We start from the raw sequence: 26,620 nt of genomic DNA, 5'->3' as shown, positions 1-26,620 counted from the left end.
ACTACTGACATTCAGAACTCGAACTACATGCCATGTCCAGGTGAATCTAAGCCACTGAGCAAAGGCAAAAGGAAGGCCCATACAGCACATTTATGGAGCTGATGTAGTGCATGGTCCAGGTGGAATCTTAGCTGTCTCAGTGCTTGAATAGACCAAGCACCATGGAATAATTCATCCTTGACAGACCGGACTAAGCAAGATCTTCTGTTCCTCTTACTTGGTATTAACTGTCCACTTATCCCATTTCCTAATCTTTCAATAAACAAATATTTATTGAACATTACTTTGCCTGGCACCCTAAACAAAAAGAGCAAGCTCCATCTCTTATAGATTCATATCTTAAGGGAGGAAACATGCTGATTAAATAAGGAAAATATATACAAACTTTAAAAATTGTGAGTACTGTACTAAATAAAGCTGGGAAACAAGAAGGCATACTTTGTTTTTAGGGGCTGTTATTGTAAATAGCTTTGTGAGCAAACATATAAGCAAGTAGTTGGAGGTGAGAGGCAGGTGGGACAGGAAATAGAAAAGTTTTGCCACAGGAGTATGGCGGGGGTGGGGTGGGGTGGGTGAAGAACAGCAAGTGGTGAGTGAGGCAGGAGAAACAGAGATGGCAGGGGATAAATGAAGGCAGAAGTTGAGCACAAATCATGCAAGGCATGGTGATCCCCTCGGAAGGCTGTGGAGTCCGTGCAAGTGGAGGATTTTAAGATGTAACTTGAGTTTTACCTTCAACACTCTGGCGACAGTGGTGAGGATCTGCAAAGAGGAGTGAGGTGGATGCTGGAAGATCAATGAGGTGGCTGCTGAGTAGGAAGCAGTAGAGATGGTGAAGGGGATCTTGTTTTGCATATTTACTGACGATGGAATGAATGGCTGGTGCCAGTATATATGAGACATTAAGGAAAGAATGAGGTTAGCAGGATGGCAAAGGCCTGAGAAACATGGACAACTGAGTTGCCGTTCCAGAGATGGGGAAGAGTATAGGAAGAGCAAATTTAAGAAGGAAGAACAGAAACCCAGGCACCGTGGTAGACACCTGTAGCTCCAATGCTTTGGAGTTTGAGGCAGGAGGATTGTGGAGTTGAGGGCAGCCTGGACCATAGCCAGCTCACAGGTAGTCAGGACTGTGTAACAAGACCATGCCACAGAAGGAAAGTTAAAAGGAAGAATAGTTATTCAGAATTCAGTGTTGGCCATGTTAAACATGAAATAACAGCATAAAATATATATGCTGAGATCTAGGTCAAACTGTTATATTCATGAGGACAGAGCCAAAACTATTTCTATATTTTAAGTTTAGCAATTGCTGACTTACCTTCTACAGTGTTGACATAGGCACTCAGTAGACTTGATCAGTGAATAAATGAATACCTGTAACAAATATTTAAGTGGTTATCAATAGCAAGTATTTATCAAATTTCCATTCTGTTCCAGGCGCTACTTTAAGTATTTAACATGCACACTCTCATTTAATTCTCACAGTAACCTCTTTTATTATGAAAATTTTACAAAAGAGCAAATGGAGGCTTAGAGAGGATAAGCTAATTGCTCAAGAACACGTCAAGTTCCTGCTTTCCTTATTCCAATTCTATTTTTAGCCATTGCTTTATATTAAAAGCAGAAGTTTGAGAAAGTGGTAGTAAAAAATGCTTCCAGGACAGGGAATAACATCAATAAAATCAGAGGTCCAAGAGGACAGTGGCATCTTCTGGAGGTCTTCAAGAAGAGTGAAGAAGTGGGCCAATTACCTTCCATTGATCCCATATTTTATGGTGCTTTTCAGTTTTAACAGTGTTTTCTCCTATTCATTTAGAATAATTTCCAAGAGGTAGGAAATATTTCTATTATTGGGATTTGGGGTTGGGAAATATACTCACAGGGCTAAGTTCACAAATCTAGTAAGAAAGTGACTAAAGTTTGAACTTGGGCTTCTGTCATCAAAACCTAAAATAAAGCATTACATTTTTGGTGATTTGAAATATTATCATGTATCCATCAAAGACATAAGAAAATATATGTGGGAATACATATATATTGATATTGAAAAACATGGAAATGGAAAAATACTTTGTAGGATAGAAATGAGTGTTTTAGAGATGGTGGTAGTGATATCCATGACTTCTGAGCACTTAGAATTGACCCCTTAGTGTGCTAGGATCTTTATATCCACCCAAATCAGGAAATTGAGGCAGCGGACAGTTAAAGCAAGATCCTGCAGGTCACCATTCAGCCAGGGAGTTGCAGAGAGGAGAAATGAGCTGAGAGCATCCAGATTCAGAGTTCAGCCCCATAACTGCTTGGTGAAGAGCTACATTCTCCGGGCAGTACTTCCTCTATTCTTTTGTCTTTATAAAGTCAAAGGTGAAATTTAAAAGTCCAAGGCGCGTCTCATGAAGGAGCAATTGTTTTCTGAATTGTAGTAACATTCGCCTTTGTGTTCACTATCTCTGAATCAGTTTTCACCCTAGCTTCGCTCTCTGTTTTATCACAGTTTAAAACAGCAGATGGCTCTCTTGCGTTTTCTTTCACTTAGCTCCATCTGTAAACAACTCAACAGCGTTTTGGGGAGGTAAGAGAAAGCTGGCAGGGATTAAGCTAAAAGACCTTGATCATGCCAGTGCTGACCCCCTCTCCAGGGCCCTTTAATATAGAAAGCAGCGTAAAATAAAAGCGACCACTTGAGGTTTGAGAAATCCACAGTCTGAACCTGCGTCCTGAGACTCGGAAGTTCCTGGTTCCGGCGCTGCCCCAGGAGTCGGAACTCATCGAGAAAGGGCAGAGTATTTCTCGGTTATCGAAAAGCAGAAAGGCTTTTGTGCTTCAAGGCATCAGTGGACGCTGTGCCGATGAATTTCCTTCCCCTCTTGGAAAGAAAAATAGAGAAAAGGTACTTTCAAAGGATAGTCGCTGCGAGCCACGGGGTGAGCTGGCTTCGGATGGGAGAGGCAGGCGAGGGTCCCTGTCCGTGGTCCTGAACCCCAGTCTTCTCTAGGGTTGTGAACAAGGAAGGGAGGGAAGCAAAAGCAACCGCCTCACCTAACTTCCACTCCAAAGGATCATCAGGAAATGACTGTGGCAAAACAAAATGCCTGGAAAGAAAATAATTAATCCACCTGTAATAACAAAAAGCTTAATATCACTTTTTTCAATTAATATAGTTAGTACATACATCACAATGCTTTAAAAATTCTTTAATGCCAATATAAATTGGTTGGTTGGCAGCGTTGTGGTAGACTGAAAAGGTCACTATTATTAGTATTTTGCTTCTTTTAAAAATCACTAGAAGAAGATTTAGATAAACATATTTGCTTTCATCAGGAAATCATTCAAAAATTCCAAGCTAGAACTTCTGAAATATCCACACGGCTTTTCTACAATAATGCAAGCCAAGAGTAATGACTCTTAATGTCCCAAGGGGCTTCTTTACAGTGAATTAGAACAAAAACATATTTCAATGGGCATTTTATTAGGTCTGTCCACCTTGCTACAGATGACCTTCCCTTTTTAAGCAGAGACACGGAAACAGAACATGAACACACACTCACAAGAGATGGAAAAACAAAACATGCAAAACAAAATAACATGGTAAAGGTAGAGCAAACCAACTGCTACTCTTTTTCTCGAATCTGCTACCTTAAGGGTGGCTAGGGACTGTAAACTTTGGGCAAAGTAACTGGCATGTTTCTCTTAATAACCGTAGTATCTGTAGATTTAACAGCAAGGTTGAGAAAATAAATCCACACGGTATCCCCTTTAATAGTAAATATGATATACATAGTCCTAAAGCCAGTGTTATCTCATAAGACCCAGATCTTACACCTCATGAGCTGCATTCTCTTCCCTAAATGAGTCCTGTGAGTAAATATGGAGTTCAGGTGAAGAAGAGCAGCAGAGCAGTGGTTGTGTCCACAGGGAGACGGTGGGCAGGTGGAGTAGGGCAGGTGTCCACCCTCCCTGAATCAGCCCTTGCTGCACCTCCCCTATTTGCCTGGTGGTGAGTCTTTGTAGTACTTTCTGCCTATTCCCGAGACAAAGAGAAAGTGTGTTTTGGTTCTGAAGTGTTCCCGGGGCTGCCTGGGTAGAGTGCCTTCCTTTGCCGGATCCACAGCAGACCCTGGAGAAGAGTTTTTACAAGTCTCTTGGTTACCAAATTAGACCCCTCTCTCTGTCCTCACACTGGATTGTGACAAGTCTAGTTTTTGCATTTCTTTTTCTTTACCTTCCTGTGATGATAGGCAAAACAGCGTAAAAAAAAAAAAGAAAAGAAAAGAAAAAGTAAGAAGCCTCCACCAAAAGCCACGCTCGGTTCTGTCACTCGGATGTATCCCAGAAACCGGGGATCGGTGTTCATCCAAGCATGAAGTGTTTCTCTCCCAGCCTTCTCTTCCAGGTGCTCTCCCCTCCCTCCCTTCCCCTTGGTCCTTCATATTTTCAGTTGTCTGAGACAGAACACTGTCGGGTCCCAGACAGGAAAACGCGGGGAGGAGGCACCTGCCGTTGTATCTGAATTTCAGACAGAGTTCATATGGCTCTGCTCTCTAATAGCGCTTGCCAGGAGACAGCAGCTCATATTGGCGCGTCCTGGACCCTGAGTCTGGCTGCTTTTTGCCATCTCTAGATCACCGTGACACCGCCCCTTCCCCAATGTTTTTGCCCTGACCTCTTCCGTGTTCTCCCAGGCAGTGAGCCCGTCCCACCCAGGGGGGGTTGGCCCCTCCCAATGCTGGGAAGCAGACTTGGGAATGGGGTCTTTCCATACCACACAACTTCTCCTTCCCCCTCTTCGCTCTTTCTGCTCGCGTCGCCTATTAGAAATGAGGAGCCCACCCTTCCAGGGGGCGGAAGGCAGAGCCCAGCAGCAAGTTTGGGTGGGCTGAGGAGAGAGGCCAGGCGCCTCCCTCCCCGGACACTCCGCGCTCTGCCCCTCCCGGGTGGGGTGGCGGCTCTGGGGCCACAGGGAGTCTCCGGGGGGGCGGGCGCCACCTTGGCCTCCTGCGGCAGCTGAGGCCCGCGGACCACAGCCGCGTTAGGGCCGGGGAGCCCGGCTGAGCCCAGGCAGCTCGGAAACGGGCGCGCTTCATTCAGCTCGGGATTGTTCCTCGGGTCCCACCCGCTCCGGCTCAGCCGCTCGGAGCTCAAAACCTACAATCCATCTTAGCTTTATTTCAGAAGCAGAATTCTGCATCATTATCACGAATACGAGTTTTTGTTTCTCACTTTGAAGAGGGGCCGAGGAGGGGCCCGCCGGGCGTGGGGGCGGGGAGCGGCGCTGTGATTGGGGATCAGGGCGAGGAGCGCGCGCTGCAGAAGCCGCTTCCCAGCCCGCGCTGATCGCTGGCGGGAGGCAGCGCGCGCGGCGCGGAGACCCTCAGAGGCCCGCACTCGGACCCGACCTCGGGCGCCCCGGCGGCCACAGGCGATGGGTCCCAGGCGGGGCTGAGTGGCCTGGCCCCGCGCCCCCCGGCTGCCCCGCGCTCCCCGGCCCCGCTCCGCGCCCCCCGGCCCGGCTCCGCACCCCCCGGCCGCCATGGCCGCAGCCATCGCCAGCGGCCTGATCCGCCAGAAGCGGCAGGCGCGGGAGCAGCACTGGGACCGGCCCTCGGCCAGCAGGAGGCGGAGCAGCCCGAGCAAGAGCCGCGGGCTGTGCAACGGCAGCCTGGTGGACATCTTCTCCAAAGTGCGCATCTTCGGCCTCAGGAAGCGCAGGTTGCGGCGCCAAGGTCGGTGGGGTCCCTGTCGGGGGCGCCGGAGCTCGCGCCCGGCTCCCTGCCCTGCTCGGCCCCGAACGCCCCGGCGAGCGCCTGGAGCGGGAGCCGGCAACCTGTAGCCTCCGCAATCCGCCCCGCGGGAGCCAAGTGGGCGGGTGTCCGGCCAGCTGGGCTCTGAAGTCCCGGTCCCCTAGCTCCGATCCCCGAGCTCCAGTCCCCGAGCGCCCCTCGAGGGCTCCCGCCCCGCGCCCCGCTCCAAGGTCCCTGGGTCTCCCGGGTCTCCCGAACCCCCTGCGTCCCTGGAGGTCGGCAGGTGACCGGGTCCCCACAGTGACCTCTCCAGGGGCTGGTGTAGCCGGAGTGAGCAGAGGAGATGTGTGAGCGGAGGACTAGTCGGTTCCTTAACTTACTCGAGGTTTACCAGAAAGCCCGTTAGCGGGCGGCGCTGAGCGCCCTGAACCGAACGCTCCTAGCCATCTCTTGGAAAGGGGAGGACGCCAGGAGACCCCCAGAACGACCCAAATAGCTGAGGCTGTTAAGCCAGCGCCAATCCCGGATGTGTCCTTTTGATCGAAAACCTAGAGAATTACAGGAAGCAAACCCGGCAGCGACTGGAATCGCTGCCTTACTCTAGATAACACTGTTATTCTGAGAAACAACCAGTGCCCAGCATGACCTTCTTTTGCTGCTTTTACAGTGTCGGGGGCTGAAAGGCAGCGCACTCGGGAGATGGAACCAGGCCCTGCTGCCCCTTTGCCTGTCTCCACACCCAGCTGCCTGCGAAGGGCAGCGGTTTTAGGAGCATGTGGGATTTTTGCAGAAAGAAAGGGGGATTGCCTGATTTTCATAACCAAGTGGGCTTGGCAGGAAACAGCAGAATATATTTACGTTAATGGGAGTGTATGTTTGCCCCGCACATTGGATTCTCAGTGCCCAGCTGTGTTTGCTTTAGAAGCCCTCTCTCCAAAGACAAGGGAGAGAGGCATCTGTGAGGATGGGTGCGTGTGTCTGCGTTTGTGATCAGAAGTTTGAATGCTTGTTTTGATAACACAGACTAACATTAAATAATAAAAAGGACAACAGTTCATTGTTACAATGAGAAAACGAAGATGACTTGCTCTTAGCATCAAGTTTAAAAGGCAAACATCTGAGAAATGTCAGTGTGCATTCTCAAGGGAAAAGTTATAGAGATGTAAGAGGAGAAACTTGTTTATGTGGAATATGAAGACAATGATATTTTCAGATTAGCTGTGAAGAAAAATGAATTTTTTTCACACACCCTTGTGTTTTGGGAACAAGTGAATTGCTCTAATCACTGTCAGAACAGAATGTTACATTTCCCCTTTATTTCATCAAATAGATTATTTTTTGGAGTAGTTTTCACCACAGAGAGCTCTGAATTTGCCACCTTTATAATGCAAGTGAGCATCTTCTCTGTTAAGAAGGCTTATTTTAATATAAAGATTTAAAGTTATTGTGTGTATTATTTAAACATGTAACAAGTGATTATTTTATAAATCTTTTGTGTCTTATTGGTCAAAAAAGCAGAATTTGCCTGTGCTCTTAAAGAATTTTAAGATGGTGTATACTATTTATTTTTCCCCCAGTACAAAAAGATATGTGAGCTCTCCAACAGGCAGTTTCTGTTTTCCACCTTGACTGCTCTTGGTATCTGTGTGTTTGAGATGATACACATGCCTCAGTGGTCTGTAAGAAAACTACACCTGAGGCTGGCACTGGCCTCCTACTACCTCTTTTTGGTGGAAGAATAGAAGAGAAAATAGGTTAAAAATTTCATCAGAATATATTCTTTGTTCTTCTTATACTTGCTCCTATAAAGACATATACACTTTAGTGAAGAAAATATTGATACAGCTGTTGAGTATCAGAAAGGAGTTAATATTCTAGTAATATGAATTTTAAGCAACGCAAGTATTAGAAACTTTATATTGTGTAAATTATGTCCTGATATATAGTATATAATATGAACTTATTCTGTATAATAATATAGAATTATTTGATTCCTTCAGTATTATATTGGCAAATATATTAAGCATTTTTACCATTTTCTATCATATCTTTGCATAGGAATTTTCTCCAGAAAATCCAATTTGCTAATTTAAATATAGAACTTGTAAGCGAGGCAGTTTTGTATATCTTTATATTTAAAAATCATTGATTTGTCAAGTAATTACTACAACTTTGCAATATGCTAGCCCCTGCTGCGGGTGTTATCTGTGGACTGGGGAGTAAAACAGGAGGAGTTCCTCTCAGCACGGAGCTCAAATTCCAGGCCAGAAAGTCTCTGCATATGGAAAGGAACAACTTAGTAAGAAACTAGAATGGGGAAAGTTCTTTGGAGTTGTAGAGGCAGAGAATCGTGGGGTACAGAACTGCGGGAAGAGGGTGTTGAGGAGAGGGTCTCTTTAGATGAGATAGTCGGGGTGCTCGCCCAGAGCACAGGAGGGGGACCAGCACATGGGAAGGATGCCGAGAGCAGTGTGTGTGAAGACCTGGAGGTGGGAAAAACCTTAGCCCATCGGGAGGAGCAAAGAGATGGAAATTTGAAGCACACTGTCAAGGAGAACACATGCTGCCATGTGTGTAAACAGAGAAAGAATAACTCCACATTTTGTGCTTGGGGGGATAAGAAGCACTTCTTAGACTTAGGGATTTTTTTCATTTTAATACTTCATTAAATAGTAACTTACTTGCAGAGTATTGAGTTGGAGGGCTATCCAAGCCCATGCCCCAAACCCTTATTAACATGGAGAGTTATTTTTGTACCACTTGACTTGCTCTTTTGAAGGACAGGAATTTATAGGATGGCTGTAGTCATGATGATGGCACATCAACTCTGTCCCACCTTTGAGAATCCTCTCCCTCCACCCATCATCTACCTCCATAGACTCCAAATACAATTAAGAATCCCACAATGTATCCCTGTATCCCTGTAGTTCCAAATCCCTGTGCTGTGTGTGTGTGTGTGTGTGTGTGTATGTGTGTGTGACAGTGTGCTTAGAATCATCTTTCCACTCCTAGTCACCTGTTGAAATTATCTCCATTCCTGAAAGGTCAGAGAAAATACTCTCTCTTCTGAGAAGTCTTCCTTCATTGCATAGAACTACAATTAATTCTCCAATGGCATTTTCAAATGCACTGTTGTTTTTCATGCGTGATAGTAAGTATTCAGCATATATTCTCACTGGATTGTATTTAAAAGCAGTCTGTGGTTTCCTCATTTTCACTGGCTCTCAAATCTTGATTGGCCAGGCCCTGAGTGCTCATCTTTGCTTTGAATTGCAGTGATATAAGGAAGGTCAACAGGTCCAAAGCTCAAAACACCTGTGCTTGGACCTCAGCGCTCTAATGAGATCATTTCGGAAATAAAGCTACTTCCCAAATATTCATATATTTTTACTTTCTCCAAGTAAATGTATGTAACTTATCCCTTTTCAAAGGAATTGGAAAGTGAATATATATTGTGAGTTATTCAAAATCGAGCAAGAATATAAGCAACCTCATATAAAGGATTACATATTATTAGAAAATATATATTTAGACTACATGATACTTTAGCTACAGAAAGAGTAATCCACAGGAAATTAACAGTTTGCAAATATTATAATTATTTGGAATCTCAACAAAAAATGAAAAATAAAAAATGAATAATATGATGTATGATGAACATTTTATTCTAAAAATGTTACATTTTCATCATTAATTTTTGAACTAAACAAGAACCTTGATTGCTTCCAGGACAGTAATTTTTCAAAAATTTTGGTGTGGCTCATGAAACTGTTTCTTGCAACGTACATTCTTTTTTCCCTTTTGGCTGCAATCATAGAAAGTATACTATTATGTGTCAGGTATGTTTAATCAGTAGTTGCTTGGGCTTCATACTAACACATCTTGCTTAAAATAAATTACAGGAAATCAGGAGAAATAGGAATGAAAGATTAGCCATTTAAATGTGTTCAAGCTAATCTGTAATATAAAGATCAGAAATGTATTCACACCTACGGTACAGAAACAAAATTGCTTTGCTGCAGTTTGATTGTGAAACTCATTCCTTTCTCGAGCAGTGAGAGTGTCATTTCTTCTTACATGGTCCTATGGAAGAAAGTATCCTCTCTCTCCGGAAGTAATGGACAGCAAATAGTAACCCAGAGTCCACCATTTTTGGGTGTTACTATTTCAGAACCACGTGCACATAAATTGAAGATCACATGGTTTTCAGCTGTTTAGGTCAAACTCAAACAAAGGACCCTCCCCCAAGTATATTCCACAATTTGGGAGTGTTTTTTATTAGAATTATTTAATTTTTGCTTTTGTTTACCATAGGTGTCTTCCTACACATCTTTTGATAATACCTGTTGCTAACTTTTTGACAGTGTTTTATTTTTTTTTTGTTTGTTGGGCTTAGGTGAAATAGTATACTGCTTCTAAATTAAAATATCTGGTCTTTTTTAAGCAAAGGATATTTTGCAATGCAGTTTCTAAGTTAAATATTTTATAGGAATATTACTGTATTTGTAAATAAAACAATGTTACAAACAAAACATATACATCGTTTACTTATGTGTTTCTTTTCCTGTGTCTTAATCTTTTGCTTTCAATATTGCACATTTGCTATAGCTTTTTTAAAAATGACCAATATCTCGGTAGCGCAATAAATTTAAAAGTGGTACAATAAGTAAAGTGTAAGTAACTTACTAGGTAGGTTACATGTAAATTGTGGTTTACATGTAAATAGCATGGTTTGTTTTAGGTTGAGTTATAACCATAGATTGAATTGAGTTTACATATTTGTAGAAAATAGTTAATATTCCATGGCCTTCTCCTTGCTGAAGAAATCCTTTGTCAGTTTTTCAGTATAAGTTTCAAAGCACTAACCCCCTTACCTGCTCCTCCCACTCTGAGATTTTCATAATCAATTATGTTTCACTTTCTATTTCAAATTAGTGGAATTTTAGGATAATTCTACATTTAGCACCAAGGTTTTCTTTTTTATTAATAATCCAATTATTTTAAATCATTTTGTTTTGCAACTTTTAAGTTAGATTTATTTTATAGCTGATACATAACTTAAAAGTAGTTACATATTAATGAACTACCATGTGATGTTTTGATATGTGTGTATGTTGTCTAAGTTTAAGTCAGGCTAAACTTACCTAATTCCTTAAACATTTAGCATTTCAATATAGTATAAAAATTCAAGATTCTTCTAGCTTTTTGAAATGTGCACACACACCCATATATTATACAACAGCACACAGAATTTCTTACTCTGGTCCAATTGTAACTCAGTATCCATTTACCAGCATTTCCCTATCCTGTATCCTGTCCTTTTCCTCCTTACTCATTTCCCTTGTCTGTGTTTTCTTTTGTTTTCTCTTCTCTCTCTCTCTCTCTCTCTCCCTCTCTCTCTCTTTCTCTTCAGTACTGGGGATTGAACCTAGGGAATGCTGAGCTATATCTCCAGTACTTTTTAAATTTTTATTTTTAGACAGGGTCTCCATAAGTTGCCTGGGATGGTTGGAAGTGTGTACTCCTCCTAATTTAGCTCCAGAGATGCTGGGATTATAGGCATGTGCCACCACACCCAAAGAGATCCACTTTTTATCTTCCCCACATGAGCAAGATTAAACTTGTCTTTCTGTGCCTGGTTTACCTCATTTAGCATAATGATCTCTAGTTGTATACATGGTGTCACAAAAGACTAGATTTCCCTCTTTAAATGGCTGAATAGTATTCCACTGTGTACATGTTCCAAGTCTCCTTAACCCATTCACCGGATGATGGACACCTTGTTTATTTCCATTTCTTGGGTGTTGTGAGTAGAGCTGTGATGAACTTGGAAGTGCAGATATCACTGAAATACTAAATAACGTTTGAGAATATTTACTTTCCAGCTAACCATGAACATTTTCTTCCTCCATGTAAAAGAGTAAGACTTCTAAATTTTACTTAATTTACAAAGAATGGCAGAAGTTTAAGGGGGAAAGTTTTTCAATCTTATGTTCAATTAATTTTGGAATTCTAGGTTTCTTTTCAGTTATGCTCTATATTAATTTCTTCCCTTTTAACCAAAAAGACTATATTATTTAGATCATATAAATTGTACATGATGTTTCAAATATTTTTATTTTGATACACAGGAGTTAAAGGGAAATAAAAACCCATAATGGTAAGCTCAAATATGTAAATGTTCATTTTAGAAAGGTTAACACAATTTAAAGCGAACCCCGGTTTTGGCATGATTAGTAAACAGGTTAGTAATTTTATCTATTACAATCCTTGCATTCATGCCTTTGTCACCATGTACTGTTTCACAGGGTGAGAAATAGCAGTAGGGAGTGGTAGAAGTATACACTCAATTTGTAAGCTATCTATCATAGCTACTACTTCATCGTTCATGGAAATATCTCTTTTCACAAGGCCATTTCATTTTGTGAAATATTTGTTTCTAGGATGTGTGTTTCATCCTGTGCTTTTATGGTTCTTTAACACAGGGATTGGCGGAGACCTATGTGACCATAGGGGACAGCTAATTGAATCAGAGCCTCAAATGTGCCTGCAATACAACGAACACCCTTCCCTACTCCTTCAGGAAGTCCAGGCACCTGCATTCTTGAAGAAATGCCTGACAGTGGGGGCGTAACAGTTGAGATCACCCCACCATAGTATGGGTGGGGTGCTATTAATGTGTGTGCCACCTACCTGTGTGAAACATGTTCTGGATATATTATTTTTAATCTTCAAAACCCATGTGGCAGATACACTGCATTATGTATTTATTTGCACAATAACTTATCTATTAATGGGCAAAATACTAATATTAACCACCCATTCATTTTAAAAATAAACAGCAAAAAGTTCAGTAAATTCACATATTTTTAAAGAGTGGAGCTGGGATTAAACACTAGCTTGCCAGGTTGACTCTGGAGTCAGTGGTATTAATCAATACTTATACTCAGCTGTCTTTGTGTTCTTTCATTATATCCATTAGTCAGGATTCAACACCAGTGTACAACCTAGGAAACCGAGGCTCAAAGAGTTGGGGTTTTGCCAAAATCCATACACCTCACAAGTGATATACCCAGTGCTTAGAAGTCTGTCTACCCTTACATCTTCTATCTTCCCCACTGCTTTAACTCTTTCATTTTTGTCATGATTTTGTAAACTCTTCATTAATGGAAGTCATATTATTTTGGGAAATAATCAGAAATGCTCAATGTATTTATTATTGATTAGATTATCAGTAATTCAAGCACTGTTGTTATTATAACAGTAATTCAGTTATTAGTGTTGTAATAGTGTATCATTAAATTAAAATCAAGGATATAAGAAAGTTTACCCAGAAGTAGAGGTTAGTTTGTAAGTTTTGGCAAAAACAATCAAAATAAAAAGTAGTGGATTTTATCAAGTGGTTTTTTTTTTTTTTGGCCTGAGAATGTAACTTTGATTTTCTGTGTGTCTGGATGTGACACGTCATATGGATATTATCTCCATAATAATCATAATATTAATCTGAAAAGCACTAATCGAAGTATTTCCATTATTATAGAATGAATTTTATATTAAATATTTAATTTCTTTTTAACTAATTTTCCTTATATGTATTTTAGATATTTCTCACATTTCTAGAAAGAGGCCTTTTGATTACATTCTTTATTGGCTTGGGCCGGGGATTTAGCTCAGTGGTTCTGCTGCCTGCCTTGAAAGCACAATGTCCCGAATTTGATCCCTGGTACCAACCCCCCCCCCCAAAAAAAAACCCCATTCTTTATTGGCTGTATTGTACATGATAAAAATGAAACAAGTCACTAAGGTTATAGTGTTACAAATTAATCACAAAACTTAGAGAACATTAGAAATGTAGATACTGCACTGCATTTATTGTTCTGTTGTTTTTTAATTAACACATTAGTTCACTGTCAAGCCTAACATATTTGTAATTGTACTTTGCAGTTTTAGGAAATGCACATAGATGAATATTTGATTCTGGAATTGCCTTGTACATTTAATTATGTGCTATTTGGAAATATTTTATTGATTTGTATTATTCTTCCTTTATGATTACCTTACTTGCATAGTAAAACAACTGGTTAATCCAGCTACCCACCACCTTCTTTGTGTCTATATCTACACAGTTGATTTGCCTGAAAAGAAACAAGTTAGACATAAGCCAGGCATAGTGGAACATCCCTTTAATCCCAGTGCCTGAGAGGCAGAGGCAGGAGGATCACAAGTTCCAGCCCAGCCTGGGCATCTTGGCAATTTATAGGACCCTGTCTCACAAAAAAAGTGTTTTTAAATACTGGGGATGTACCTCATTGCAAAGGCCCTGCATTCAATCTCCAGTACCTTAACAAGAAAGACAAATATACAGAATTGGTCCTATTTCAAATTCACAGTCAATAATCTCAAATGGGACCTTTGTCCATTTTTTTCAAAATCTATTTTCACTCAGCTAAATAATATTTCTCACTTTGTTCACTTCAAACCTTTGACAACTTCTCCCCATCCGCACTCTCAACTTTGTCCTTACTTGTTTCTCTCTTAAAAAAGAAAAGAAATAGAAATAAATCCTCACATATTCCACAACTGCCTTGAGAAGCCCTTCTGCACTTCTATCCATTTACTCCTGTCCATGCTGACGGTGGGGATCAGATGCCAGTGCTCCAACATGAAGCCAAGACCTCCTCAGATTGAGCGCTATGTCCTCTCTCCTACTTGGTACCAGCACTCCAATCATTTTTCTTTTTCTTCGATGCTGCAAAGTCTTCATGTCTCACTGTATGATTTGCATCCACATGTACATATGTGGTGATGCACCCCGTCTTGTCAAAGAACCCCCTTTCTCCTGCCCTCCTCTTTACCTGTCGAATCAGTTGTCTTTTTTGATTCAGGATGTGGATGTGCAAAGTACAACTCCCCTCTCATATTCCACATTTTCTTTTGCCTCTTTTCTTTCTCTGCCAACAAACTGCCCACTTCAGGTGATCAAACCCAAACTTCTCTTCACAGTCTCTGTCCTAATATACAGCATTGGGTGTTCAAAGGTTTGCAATAAATTTGTACTTTTCACTATAATGCAAGTAAAATTAGCATTGTCAACATGCTTTTCACTTATGGTTTACCTCAACGAAACCTCTCCTATGGCCATTGTTTCACAGTTACAGCTAGATTTCCAATTGAGTTTGTTCATGGATTATGGATTGCCATGATGGGACAAGATATTTTGCTAAGTACTGTCAGTACTGGGTTGGTACTCAGTATTATAAAAAGAAAATGATTGATGTGTCTTTATATAGGCAGAAGATTCTTTTCAACATACCTATTTCTGTGTGGATTGAGTGACTTTGTTTCAGAGAGAAAAATCTGAATGGTTTTTCTAAGTTATTCTTAATTTTTTATCTTCATATTCAAATATAGAAGATTACCGCATAGTAATACTTACTTAAAAAATTCTCCATGCTTACTATCATAGCAATGAATATTTGGCAAATTAAAATATTGGTAAATTTGCTCAATGGCAAACATCACTAAACTCGAAGCATTATATAGAAGGAAATAATAAGCTCAGGAAGGATCCTGTAATGTAGTTTATTTTCTGCTGTGGAATGTTTTCAGCTATATTTGCTATTTTTATGATTAAGGATTTCGAGGGATGTTACTATGTTCTCTTCTTTACCCATATATTAAATGCAGGTACACAAGTACAAGCTCTGTAAAGTAACATTTTGCATTTGTGTTCTTAAAATTTATTTCCTGCCACAATGACAAAGGATCCTAGGGTGTGAGAAATGGCCAGGAACTGGCAATTGGAGTATAGTAATAAATTTACAGACAGAGTTCTAGTATCATGTCTTGTTAGACCCTGAAGAACTAATGTCTAGCCACTGGGTTTAGTGGCTCCTACATGTGAACAATATCTTCTTACAAGAAACTTCTTGAAAGCTTGATATTGGTTTGCTTTCAGAAAAACCAAACAATTCCCTCTTTTTTGAAGTGGTCTTTTAAATGGAATCTCATCCATTAAGGTCTTCTTATTCTACCACGTGCTTCATTTCATCTCTCTAAATTTCTGTAAATAATTCCTGACTATCCTTAGATGCATCATGGCCTTTAAATATTTGTTCATGGCTTTTTCTTCCTTCTTACCATTTGGTCAACTTACAACTGTTTAAATCTGTTTATCTTTCTGTGTAAGTAAATGCCACCAGCACCTTAATAATTTCTGTGGCTTAAATTATTCAGTAATTGCCTCATCCTGATTCCAGAAAATGAGATGTCTGCTGTTTTCATGAACAGACTTTCATTCTGAGGCCCATGTTGGTGGATGTGATACTGTATGTATCTGCTGTCCACCTTCTCTCTGGGGTGGGGCTCTACTTAAATGAAGAGATGAAGAAAGTAGACAAATCCATGCAAGGCAGAAGTGGTTATTTTGGCTTTGAGCTTGTCAATTTAAGGGAAAGGTAAAGAAAGTAACCAAATGTCTTCACTGCATTTGCTAGGATTAAAGATGCCATGTACCACAATTCATACTTCTCCAACCACAGGAAGTAGGTGGTGTTATTTTTATTTTCATGGAGAGGGGAAGTGAAGTATTTTTTCTAGGGACTCATACTTGGCAGAGGTAGTATCAGAATACAGATCTCAAGGGCTCAGGGTGGACAGTTTTAGGATTAACCCAGTGGATGCTACATGATGAGAGTGGTCAGCATCATATCCCAGTCTTCTGAGATTCGGCCTTAGGATGGGCTATAATGAAGAGCACCAGACTTTCTCTTGATTCCTACAGGTTACCGTAGTGGCACACTTGATACACATCTTTGCAGGCAAGTGCCATGTCTTACTCTTCTGCTTTTCCACGGTCCTCCCATGCTTAGGCCATTAGATTGACCAGCTGTGCAGAAAGGCAGTGCCGGGTTCTCCTGCAAGATTTGGAGTGTTCTGTGCTCATCCAGTTTTTAAAATTATCTTTGTCTTAAAGCCTTTACATTTTGTAAGACTCTAAAAGTTATAAAAGTTGCTAAAGTTTCATTATATAGCATCAATGAGCAAACGTTTCCTGTGCCCATGCTACTGCTGCAAAGCTGATGAATTTTTATCATTGGAAATGTCCCTGGTGTCCAAGCATTCACATAAATGATATATTTTTACTTTCTGGATGGTTTTTGATAGATAGTCAAGTGACTCTGAGACCCATGGTACACTAGGAAGTACTTTTTCTAATTTCTATACTAACAAATCATGCAGGTAAAATTCTCCACTGGTGGGCCTTTTCTTTTGCCCTGTAACAGTTGTTACTAAGAGAATGTTTCACCACATCTCCCTAGCTATCTTAATTTCCAAGATAAATATTCCTATTTATTTAATTAAAAAAAATTAACACAGCACTTCACAACATCACATATTAAAAACACTAGCTCAAGTGTCATAGTTGGCTGGCCTCATACTGCTTACTGCTTTTGTAAAATTTTCTTTTATTCTCGTGAATGTTACCACCTTCATTTAAAAAAGACTAGCAAAATCACACAAGAACTATTGTCATTTGTTTTTCATCATTTTATAAGTTTCTTTTTTCTTTTCTCCTTAAATTCTTTTATTGGTCCATTTTAGGTATACAATACGTTTACATTTATCATTGGGTGCTTGTACCTGTACATGATGTATCTTGGTTCTTCTTTTTTTCCCTATTACCTGTGCACCCTTCACCCCCACCACCCTTCCCTGTTTACATAGACTTTGTTTCCATTTTTTGTCTTTTCCCATAATTTTTCCTTTCCCTTCTTTCTTTTCCTTCTTTTTTATTAACACGTGTGTGATACATAATAATCACATGCATCTTGGTTTTAAAGAGACGTTCTACAGAATTCCCATTGTTATCTCCTGGGGGCAGCCTTATTGATATTTTTCTTTAAAAGTGAGCTTAAGAAAACATCCAGATTTTAACTGTACCACCTCTCTCCAGTCTTTCCTAGATAGCACTCCCCAGGATCCTTATGGTACCCAGTGCTCCACCCACAACCTCCCAGCCTTCCTGTGCAGTAAGGAGGTCCTGGCAGGAAGTCTGCGCTGGGACCCCTGACGCTCTGGGCCTCCCACTGCCAGGAACTGACTGGGAACTTGTTAACATGCAGAGATGTCTATGAAATGTGCAGGGTGGACAAGACAATTTCAATGGTGCCTCCTGGCTTGAAATGCTTCTTTGTGTACTTGTTTAGTCTGATGAGCTGGGTCCTAGAAGATTCAGACAGAGCTACATTTCTTTGCGGTAAATATTACAGGTTACCTTAAAAGGCCATCTATAGGGCACAGTTACCCTCCTGGTAGTTCACAGTCAGTGTCTATCTCTTGGACGCTACCCCCAGCCCCATCTCCAAATGTTTTAATATGTCTATACATACACACACATAGATGTGTATAAAATACATTACGTGTCATTATAGATATGTAATAGGATATATGTGTATGTGTTTATATAGGGTAGAGAGATGTGTATGATGGATCTCTCTCTCTCTCTAGTTTCTGGAGTTTAAAATCCATTTGCAATCTCCTCTATTGCTCAAGGTTGAGTGTGAGACAATTGCAGTTAATTGTTTAATGGTACGTGTGTGTTGTGCATGTTGTGTAGCTGTAGATAAAAGATTTGTGAACCTTGCTGTGCTCGTGTGATGCAGAGAAGACATGAGTCTAATAAACAAAGAGCTAACTATGCTTAACTCCAGACTTATATATTTGAGTCAGGTGTATAAAGACATATTCTCTTCCAGGTTAGTCACCCTGTGCTAAATAATGTAGAGAACAAAATAAAGGAGAGTCGATAGCAGATGGGCAGGTACATTTTTTAGATGAGGAAGGGATCTGAGGAAGGGGGAGAGGGTAAAGTAGGGAGGGAAAGGGGATCAAACTGGTCAAAGTTCTATCTATCATCTATCTATCTATCATCTATCTATCTATCCATCTATCTATCTATCTATCTATCTATCTATCTATCTATCTATCTATCTATCTATGTAAATTCCCCCAAGTGAATGTGATTATTATTTACCACAAACATACTAGTGAAAAAGGAAATGATGATTATCACATTTCCACAAACCCGAATATTGAGACAGAAAAAAAAATTTAAAAGTCTATTCTTTACAAAAATCCAGTGGAATGCCTCCCCAAATTGATAGAACTTTATTGTTCCATCAACTCTACTTGTTTTGCTTTAACAAGTTTCATTACATTTTTCTGGGGTTGGAATCTGCACAGGCCTTTGATACACACAATTACACATTGACACAACCATTCACACTAGGTACCAAGTTGAAAGTCATGCAAAAGGAATGAATCTTCACTATGGAAAACATGAGAAGCCTGGGAAAAGGAGGACCATTCACACACAAAGCACACAACATAAATAGACACAGAGTCCCCGCAAGCATGGCGTGCAGCTTACATGATTGTGCAGGTGATTCATGGAATGTCAGTGTGAGGTCCTGTTAAGGGATACTGAATATATTCCTGAAGAACAGTGTACTAAGCTCCTAAATAGCCACTAGAATGCATTAAAGCCATGATTAAAAAATCAACTAGAAAATTGGCAAAATGTAATCTAGATGGCAGCATTGGATGGCCTGGAAAAATGAGACCATTGGATAGTGACCAACTCAAATTGACAGCAGCTGCAAGCTTTCTTTGGCAGAAAGGGAGAAGCATTAAGTACGCGAGGCTCTGGATTTTAACAAGTCAGATTAGTCAAGCACAGGACTAAAGCTATTGGATTTGTATTAAAAGTGCTGCTTTTGAAAGAAGGTCAGGTTAATGTGCTTCTGATTAGCAAGCAATCAGCAAAACTTCAGATTCTCAAAGCCATGACAGGATTTGGAAAAACATCCCTTGTTAAAAGTCTTAATAAATGGTGATTTTCCTAGTGAAGGAAATAATTACAAGTCAAGAGGATTCCTATAAGGGTTGGGGGAGTTATTCTGTGGTTATTAGCATGTGCACCCAAGGTGATTCTATTTAGTGTGCACTACATGTAGATGTTTGGTTAAACATGCTGACTTAAGAGTGGCTGCATCAATATTGGCTGCTCATAACCTGGTTTCATGAGGAGACATACAGATATGGACCATGCACATATCTTAATGCACATATCTTAATATGCTATTTAAAGTTGCAGTTAAGAAACTATATAATACTGAAAGGAATTTTTGATAATGTTGGATTTGTTCTTAAATAATATAGGATTCCTTTGCATTAAAATATCTCTGCACATCTTAAATCTTAAATGAACCCATTAGCGTGCACTTTTTTGTGCATTACGTATCCAGGGGCTGAAAAAAAGGACAGAAAAATAAAGAGGGAGAGAAAAACCTTTAAAATATAGAAAGTACAGCCACAGCCAGAATGCTTGAGGTCTGGGTCCTCCTGTACCCTTGTATACATTCTCCTGGTAGAGTGGCTGTGAATGGTTCTCTTTAAGCTTTTTTCTTTCTTGGAATAATCTAAGTTGTCCCTGAATTGATAAAGTCGAGTTACTCTTGCTGTTGTGAGTAAAAACAAGGCAGCCAATGTTTTAACTCATAAAACTTTGCAATTATCTACACAAAACCACATGGAATTCTTCATTGTAGCCATGGTACCGTGGTGAATGCCTATGTTCAACCTCTTCAAAACGTGCACCTTAAATATGTGCAATTTTTGTACATCAAATTGATAGTAATATTTTTTTAAAAAAAACCCTTTAAAGTGATGCAGGAAGATACAACCTGAACAACTTAGCAATTTAGGAAGACTTTGTTTCAAAAAAAAATTTTTTTTAAAGACTGGGATGTAGCTCAGTGGAAAGGCTATATGTTCAATCTCAGTACAATTTCCCTCCAAAAAACCCCTTAAAAATAGACACTATTGTCCCTATTTTTCAAGTGAAAGAGTAGAAATTTATGTATGTTACATAAGTTTACTTGGGTCATACAGCCTACACTACATTCACAGTAGGGTTAAAACCCCATAGTCCTAGATTTCAAGTGCACGGGACCCTGCTTATAATAAGACTATCTGCTCCCTGAGTCTCTATGAAGACAAATTTAGAAATGGGCAGAAAGCTAGTGACAAAACATTCTTTCCAGAGTTGGAAGTTGCCACTGGGGAAGTGAGAGGAGATACTGAGAATTGTGTCTTTAGTTCCTCCTCTCCCATCCCCTTCCTCTGACAAGTTTCCATTTGTTTATTAATTTTTTATTTTATGAGTACGTGTTTACAGTACGTAACCATTTCGTTCACTGTGAAGAGTTGGTACAGGAGCATGACACGCCTCGATCCTTCTTACTTCCCCTTCTCCTCCCCTCTGCTCTCCTTCCATCGCTTGGTGCCTTTCCTTTTTGCAAAAGATCTATCTCTCTATTATCTGCTTTTAAATGTGCTCTTCAATTTAATAGCAGGAAATTTCACTCTATTTCTTGAAGAGTGATTCTCTGTATTGTCTTGCTTCCTAGAGTTTGCAAGACCATAAAACCCAGGAGATAATGTAGCAATTGTTCTTCCTCAGTTTGGAGAACATTAATGATTCCTCTTTTTTCCTTATTTGGTTCATCAGTAGCTTGCTTTCTTTAAAGAAAAAGACATTTATTTCTTTTGATTAGAAATTTCAATATTTCTCCTATTAAACTAAAGTTGAGCATGTGGTGTACTTCATAAGTTTTATTAAATAGCCTGTATATGATGTGGATGTCATCTAATGCTATTTCTTAAGTTTTATAGCAGTTTTTCCATTCAAAATTCTGTTTTAGTTTAAAAATAAATATAATTGAAATATAATATGTACACTTAAAGTTCAGAAGTCATGTATGGCTTAGTGAATTTTCACAAAGCGTAGGAACCATCCAAATGAAGAGAACACCACCAAACCCCCAGGAATCCCACTCCCATGCTGCTGAAATCAATAAACCCTGAACCAGCATTCTCTTGACTTTTAACACAATATATTAGTTTTGTCTCTTTGAAAACTTTATATAAATTACCTAATATAGTATGTATTCTTTGTGTCTAGCTTCTTTTACTTAGTGTTATATTTGGGGATTCATTAGTGTATTTCTTATCATATTTCATAGGATCTGTCCTGATACCTCTTTTTCTTGACATCGATACTTGTATCTTTTCTCTTTCTCTTGTGCAGTTTTGTCAGTATTATATTTTATTGGTCTTTTTCCAAAAAAGCCACTTTTGGCATAGTTGAGTTTGTGTGTGTGTGTTGATGTGTGTGCACTGTGTACATTTCTGTTAGTATTATTGCTTTTATTACCTTTAGAAGAAATTTGCTGATTTTTAATTTCTTGAGAATATAAATTCTAAGCTTGTTGATTTAAAGCTGTTAAAGAATTTAAGCATGTATAAAAAACTCTAAACTTATCTGTTGGACATTGTGGCATGCCAGTCACACCAGCATTCTAGGAGGCTGAGGCAGGAGGATTGCAATTTTAAGCCCAACCCAGGCAACTTAACAACTTAGGTAGCACTTCCCTCAAAATAAAAATTGAAAAAGTGCTGGGGATATAGCTCATTGAGAAGGGCTTAGGGTTCAATACCCAGTACTACCAAAAAAATAATAAACTTACCTGTCTACAGTCATAGTTTTAACTTCATTATACAAGCAGAGCTGTATTATATTTTAATTTAATAAAATATCTTCTAAATCCCATTATTATTTTCTTTACTTCTGATTGTTTAGAATTTCTTTAAGTTTAAAAATATTTGGGAATTGTTTAGTTACCTTTTTATAACAATAAATCATTAAGTTAATTTTAAGGTGAAATTTTACAATCCAAGAACACATGAAATATGCAGATTTAAAGCAAAATATTTATTGTGTCAGCTTCCAGATAAAACGTTGTCAGTTACATCAAATTTGTCAATTATATAAATATCAATTATATCGAATTTGTTCATTATGTGGTTTGAATTTTCCAACTTTTAAAAATTTTATTTTCTTGTCTCTTTTTCAATTCTAACACTCTTGCATTAAAAAAAAATCTCTTTGGACTGTGGGTTTTTCTCTATCTCCTTTGGATCTGTCAGTTTTTTCCTTTCATTTTATGGACTAATATAAAATGATTGTGTTGTTAGTAATTATGACTTTTTATAACACTATCTTGTCTTTTGCTTTAATGTTGATTTTGCTATTAGCATTACAAAACCAGATCTCTATAACTTAGAGTTTGCATGTAATTTTTTTTATAACAGAACTTTTCTCTTTCCTTATATTTAATATAGCATCTTGTAAGCAGGGTTTATTTTTTCTTTTTGAGGAGTTTAGTTTTTGTTTTAAATACATTATGAAAATCTTTATCTGTCTATTTACATTTCATTAAATTAGTAATGTACTTGAATACAAGGAGGGGAAGAGGGACTGTCTTAATCTATTTATATTCATTTTGTTCAACCTCTTCTGTGTCCCTTTTTTCTTTGCTTTCTTCTACTCTTTTACTTAAAAATCAAAATTATTTTTATTATTTCATTTTCTATTATTTCTAGCTTGTGGTTTATAAACCAATTACAAAATATTTTAGCAATCTATCTTGGATATTACCACAGTTAATCCTTCCTTACTAGACCCTAATACAAATATTTTATACCACTTAAGAAAATATTAGTACCTTAGTATACTTTGTCACTTAAACTCTCTTCAGTTTTTCTCATTAACATATTTTAATTTCTGTATATACTTAAGATCATCAGAAATTATTTTTATTGTTTAATGGACTCATTCATTGGGATATTTGCCATGGTTCTTTGGTCTTCCTGAAATTTTATGCTTCCATTTGAGATTTTTTTTTTCCTTCTGCCTAAACATCATTTTAGTATAATACTTATATTTTAGTGCAATCTTCTTGTTATGAATTGTCAATTTTTTTTTTTTTTGGTACCAGGGATCTTGTGCTTGTACAGCAAGCAGCGAAACCACTGAGCTAAATCCCCAGCCCAGAATTTTTTTTTTTTTGCATGAACATTTCTTCATTTTGCCTTTCTTTTTAGAATTGCATACTGGAGTTGTTTTCTTTTATCACATTAATGATGCTATTCCATTGTTTTCTGGCTGCCAATATTTTGTCTTGAAAACTCATCTGTAATCTTAATGTTACTTTTTTGAAGTCAATATGTATGTATTGTTCTCTTTCCTTCAAATTTTCTTTTCACTTTTGTTTCATTAACTTTATCATGGCATGTGGAGGTGTGGCTTTATCTGAGTTCATCTTGTGTGAAGTTTGAAACTCAGTCTAATTTTGGGATGTAAGATTTTAGGTCAGCGTCAGAGAAGACGATTTCACCTTTTCTTACTTCTGTCTTTCTAGACTTTAGTCATATATCTGGAGTCCATTTCTTTACATCTCATGTGTTCTACTCCCTCCTCTAGACTTTACACATTCTTATGCTCTGTCTGTGCTTTAGTCTGGTTAGTCTCAAAGGAATTGTTTGTCAGTTATTTAATTTCTTCTTCTTTTGTCATGGAACTCATCGATGAAATTTCTTTCCAGTAGTTTTTTTCAATTTTAGAACTCCTTTCTGATTAATTCAGTTCTCTTCTCTGTTACCTAACATTTCTTTGATTTTCTTAAAGATATTCAGTTATTTTAATGTCTGTATGTGCTATCTCATGTCTGGACCAGCCATGGCTATGTTTTTATTTTTCTGTTTTCTTTGTGGGTGTTTAGTATTTTCTTTGGTAATTTCAGCAATATTTATCAAGTATTGAACACATTACATAGAAAAGCAAAGTTCACCATGATTTTATCCTCCTTGTATATGGTATATATTTCTTGTAGCAGGCAACTTGAGTAAAGACATCAAGCCACAATTTATTCTAGAATGAAATAGATTTGAAGTTGGCTTTCATGTGTGTGTGCATGTGCATGTGCATGTGTGTGTGTTTGTGTGTGTTAACTTACCCATTTCTAGTTTGTACTTTGGCCAGCATGTAGTTTAATGAAGCTTCAATCAAAAGCTTGGGTGTTACCAAGTTTAATTTAAACTCTAACTTTTAAAATTAATTTTATTGGCATATTTTAGATACAGATAATAACATCAATCATAGGGAATTTTTACCTGTACATGATATATCTTGATTCTTCTTTTTGTTCCAATCCCCTCTCCTCCCTTCAGTCCCTCTTCCCCTCCTTATTTACAAAAGCTTTGTTTTATTTATTTTTTTTCTCAATGTTTATTTTCTTTCCTTCCTGTCCCCCTCCCCTTTCCCTAGTTCCCCTTACATTTTGAATATGTTTTTTCCTGTTTCACAATATCTATTATACATTTTAGTCTTTATTTATTCTTTCCTTTCTTGCACCAGAGAAATAATGCAATATTTACACATGTGTGTTTGATTTATTTCTTAAAAGTATGGTCTCAAGGTGCATCCATTTACCTAGCAATGTCTCATGTTTATCCTTCTTTATGACTGAGTAATAGTCCGTTGTATAAAAAAACCCCATGTCTTCTTTGTCCATTCATCAGTTGATGGGCATTTGGGCTATTTCCAATTTTTTTTTTATTACAGACTGTGCCACTGTGAACATGGGTGTGCATATATCACTGTGGTGTGGTGCTTTTAATTCTTTCGAGAAGATACCAAGACGGAGGATAGCTGGGTCAAATGGAACCTCTAGTCCTAGTTTTTGAGGACTCTCCACCCTGATTTCAACAGTGATTGTGTCAGTCTTACATGCCCACCAAGAGTGGAGAAGGGTTCTTTTTTCCCCAAAGCCCCACCAGCATTTATTGTTGGTTGATTTCTTGATAACAGCCATTTTGTCTCGAATGAGATGGATTCTCAGCATAGTTTTAATTTTCATCTCTCAGATGACCAATGATGTCAAACATTTTTTCATATTGCTCTTTGTACTTCTTTATCTGAGAAGTATGTAGTCATTTCAGATGCTCAGTTTTGGATTGGGTATTTAAAATTGGGAGGTATGATTTTTTTTGACTTCTTTATATAGTCTAGATACTAGTCCTTTTTCTGTAGAATACCTGGTAAAAATATTTGTCCCACTCTGTGGGTTGTCACTTCACTTTGTTGGTGGTTTCTTTTGCCATGCAAAAGCTTTTTAATAAGATGAAATCTCAGTTGTGGATTCTTTGTAATATTTACCATGTGATTGGGGATTTGTGCATGAAGTCTTTGCCTACCCCTACGTCCTCAAGAGTTCTGCCTATTCTCTCTTCCAGCAGATTTAGCGTTTCTGTTTTAATATTTAGGTCTTTGATCCATTTTGGTTTTAGTTTAGTGCATGGTGAGAGACATGAGTCTAGTTTTAGTCTTCTGCATATAGAAAGCCTGTTTTTCTAGTGCCATTTATTAAAGGAGATATCTTTTTTCCAGTGAAGGTGTTTGGCTCCTTTGTTGAAGATAAGTGTGTGTTTGGAGCTGTTTCTGCATCTTCTAATCTGTTCCATTGGTCCTTGGGTTTACTTTTTGACAGTACCATGTAGCACTGTGACCTGCCAAGAGCTTTGCTCTAACTTTTAAACTTTTGCCTTCCTACACTTTTGAGACAGCAAATTTGTTGATGTACAACATGGTGCCTACCTTTCTGGCTTCCTTTTTCTTGAGGTGTTGGCCCTCTGAGTCTGTTTGCCTTGGGAATTATCCAGTTTCCAACAAAATTTCTTTCTTCTCCCTTCCCTCCCCTCCCTGTCCCTTCCCTTCCTTTCCTTTTTCTTCTTTCCTTCCCCTTCCTTCCTTTCTTGTTTTTTAGAATGTCTAGCTTTCATATTGGCAGGGCATTTGATCTTACACTGACTACTTGATTATAACTAGCAGTGAAGTTGCTTTTTTACTTTGAAATCATAATTCTTAGAAAATTGCTATCAGGAAATATCTTCCCTTTTTTGTCCCTATTTCT

At 38.7% G+C, this 26,620-nt stretch overlaps 1 protein-coding gene across 5 annotated transcripts in view; it reads left to right on the top strand.

The window, feature by feature from the left end:
- Fgf14 (fibroblast growth factor 14) overlaps positions 1–26,620 on the top strand; it is a 629,887-nt gene that overhangs the window by 424,660 nt on the left and 178,607 nt on the right. The window contains exon 1 of one of the 5 annotated variants that reach the window (XM_004858581.3): positions 5,519–5,726. The exons of the other annotated variants lie outside the window; for them this stretch is intronic. Within the exon in view, the coding sequence (XP_004858638.1) occupies positions 5,534–5,726 (193 nt within the window). The 5' untranslated portion in view covers positions 5,519–5,533. Of the gene's footprint in view, positions 1–5,518; positions 5,727–26,620 lie in introns of those variants that run through there. 5 annotated transcript variants of the gene reach the window in all.

Source organism: Heterocephalus glaber, unplaced genomic scaffold (genome assembly GCF_053883595.1).
Source record: "Heterocephalus glaber isolate CG9 unplaced genomic scaffold, H.glaber_assembly_v1.0 deba00001579, whole genome shotgun sequence".
Lineage (NCBI taxonomy): Eukaryota > Metazoa > Chordata > Mammalia > Rodentia > Bathyergidae > Heterocephalus > Heterocephalus glaber.
The sequence above is the reverse complement of the archived record's forward strand: the minus strand, read 5'-3'. Positions and strand labels throughout refer to the sequence as shown.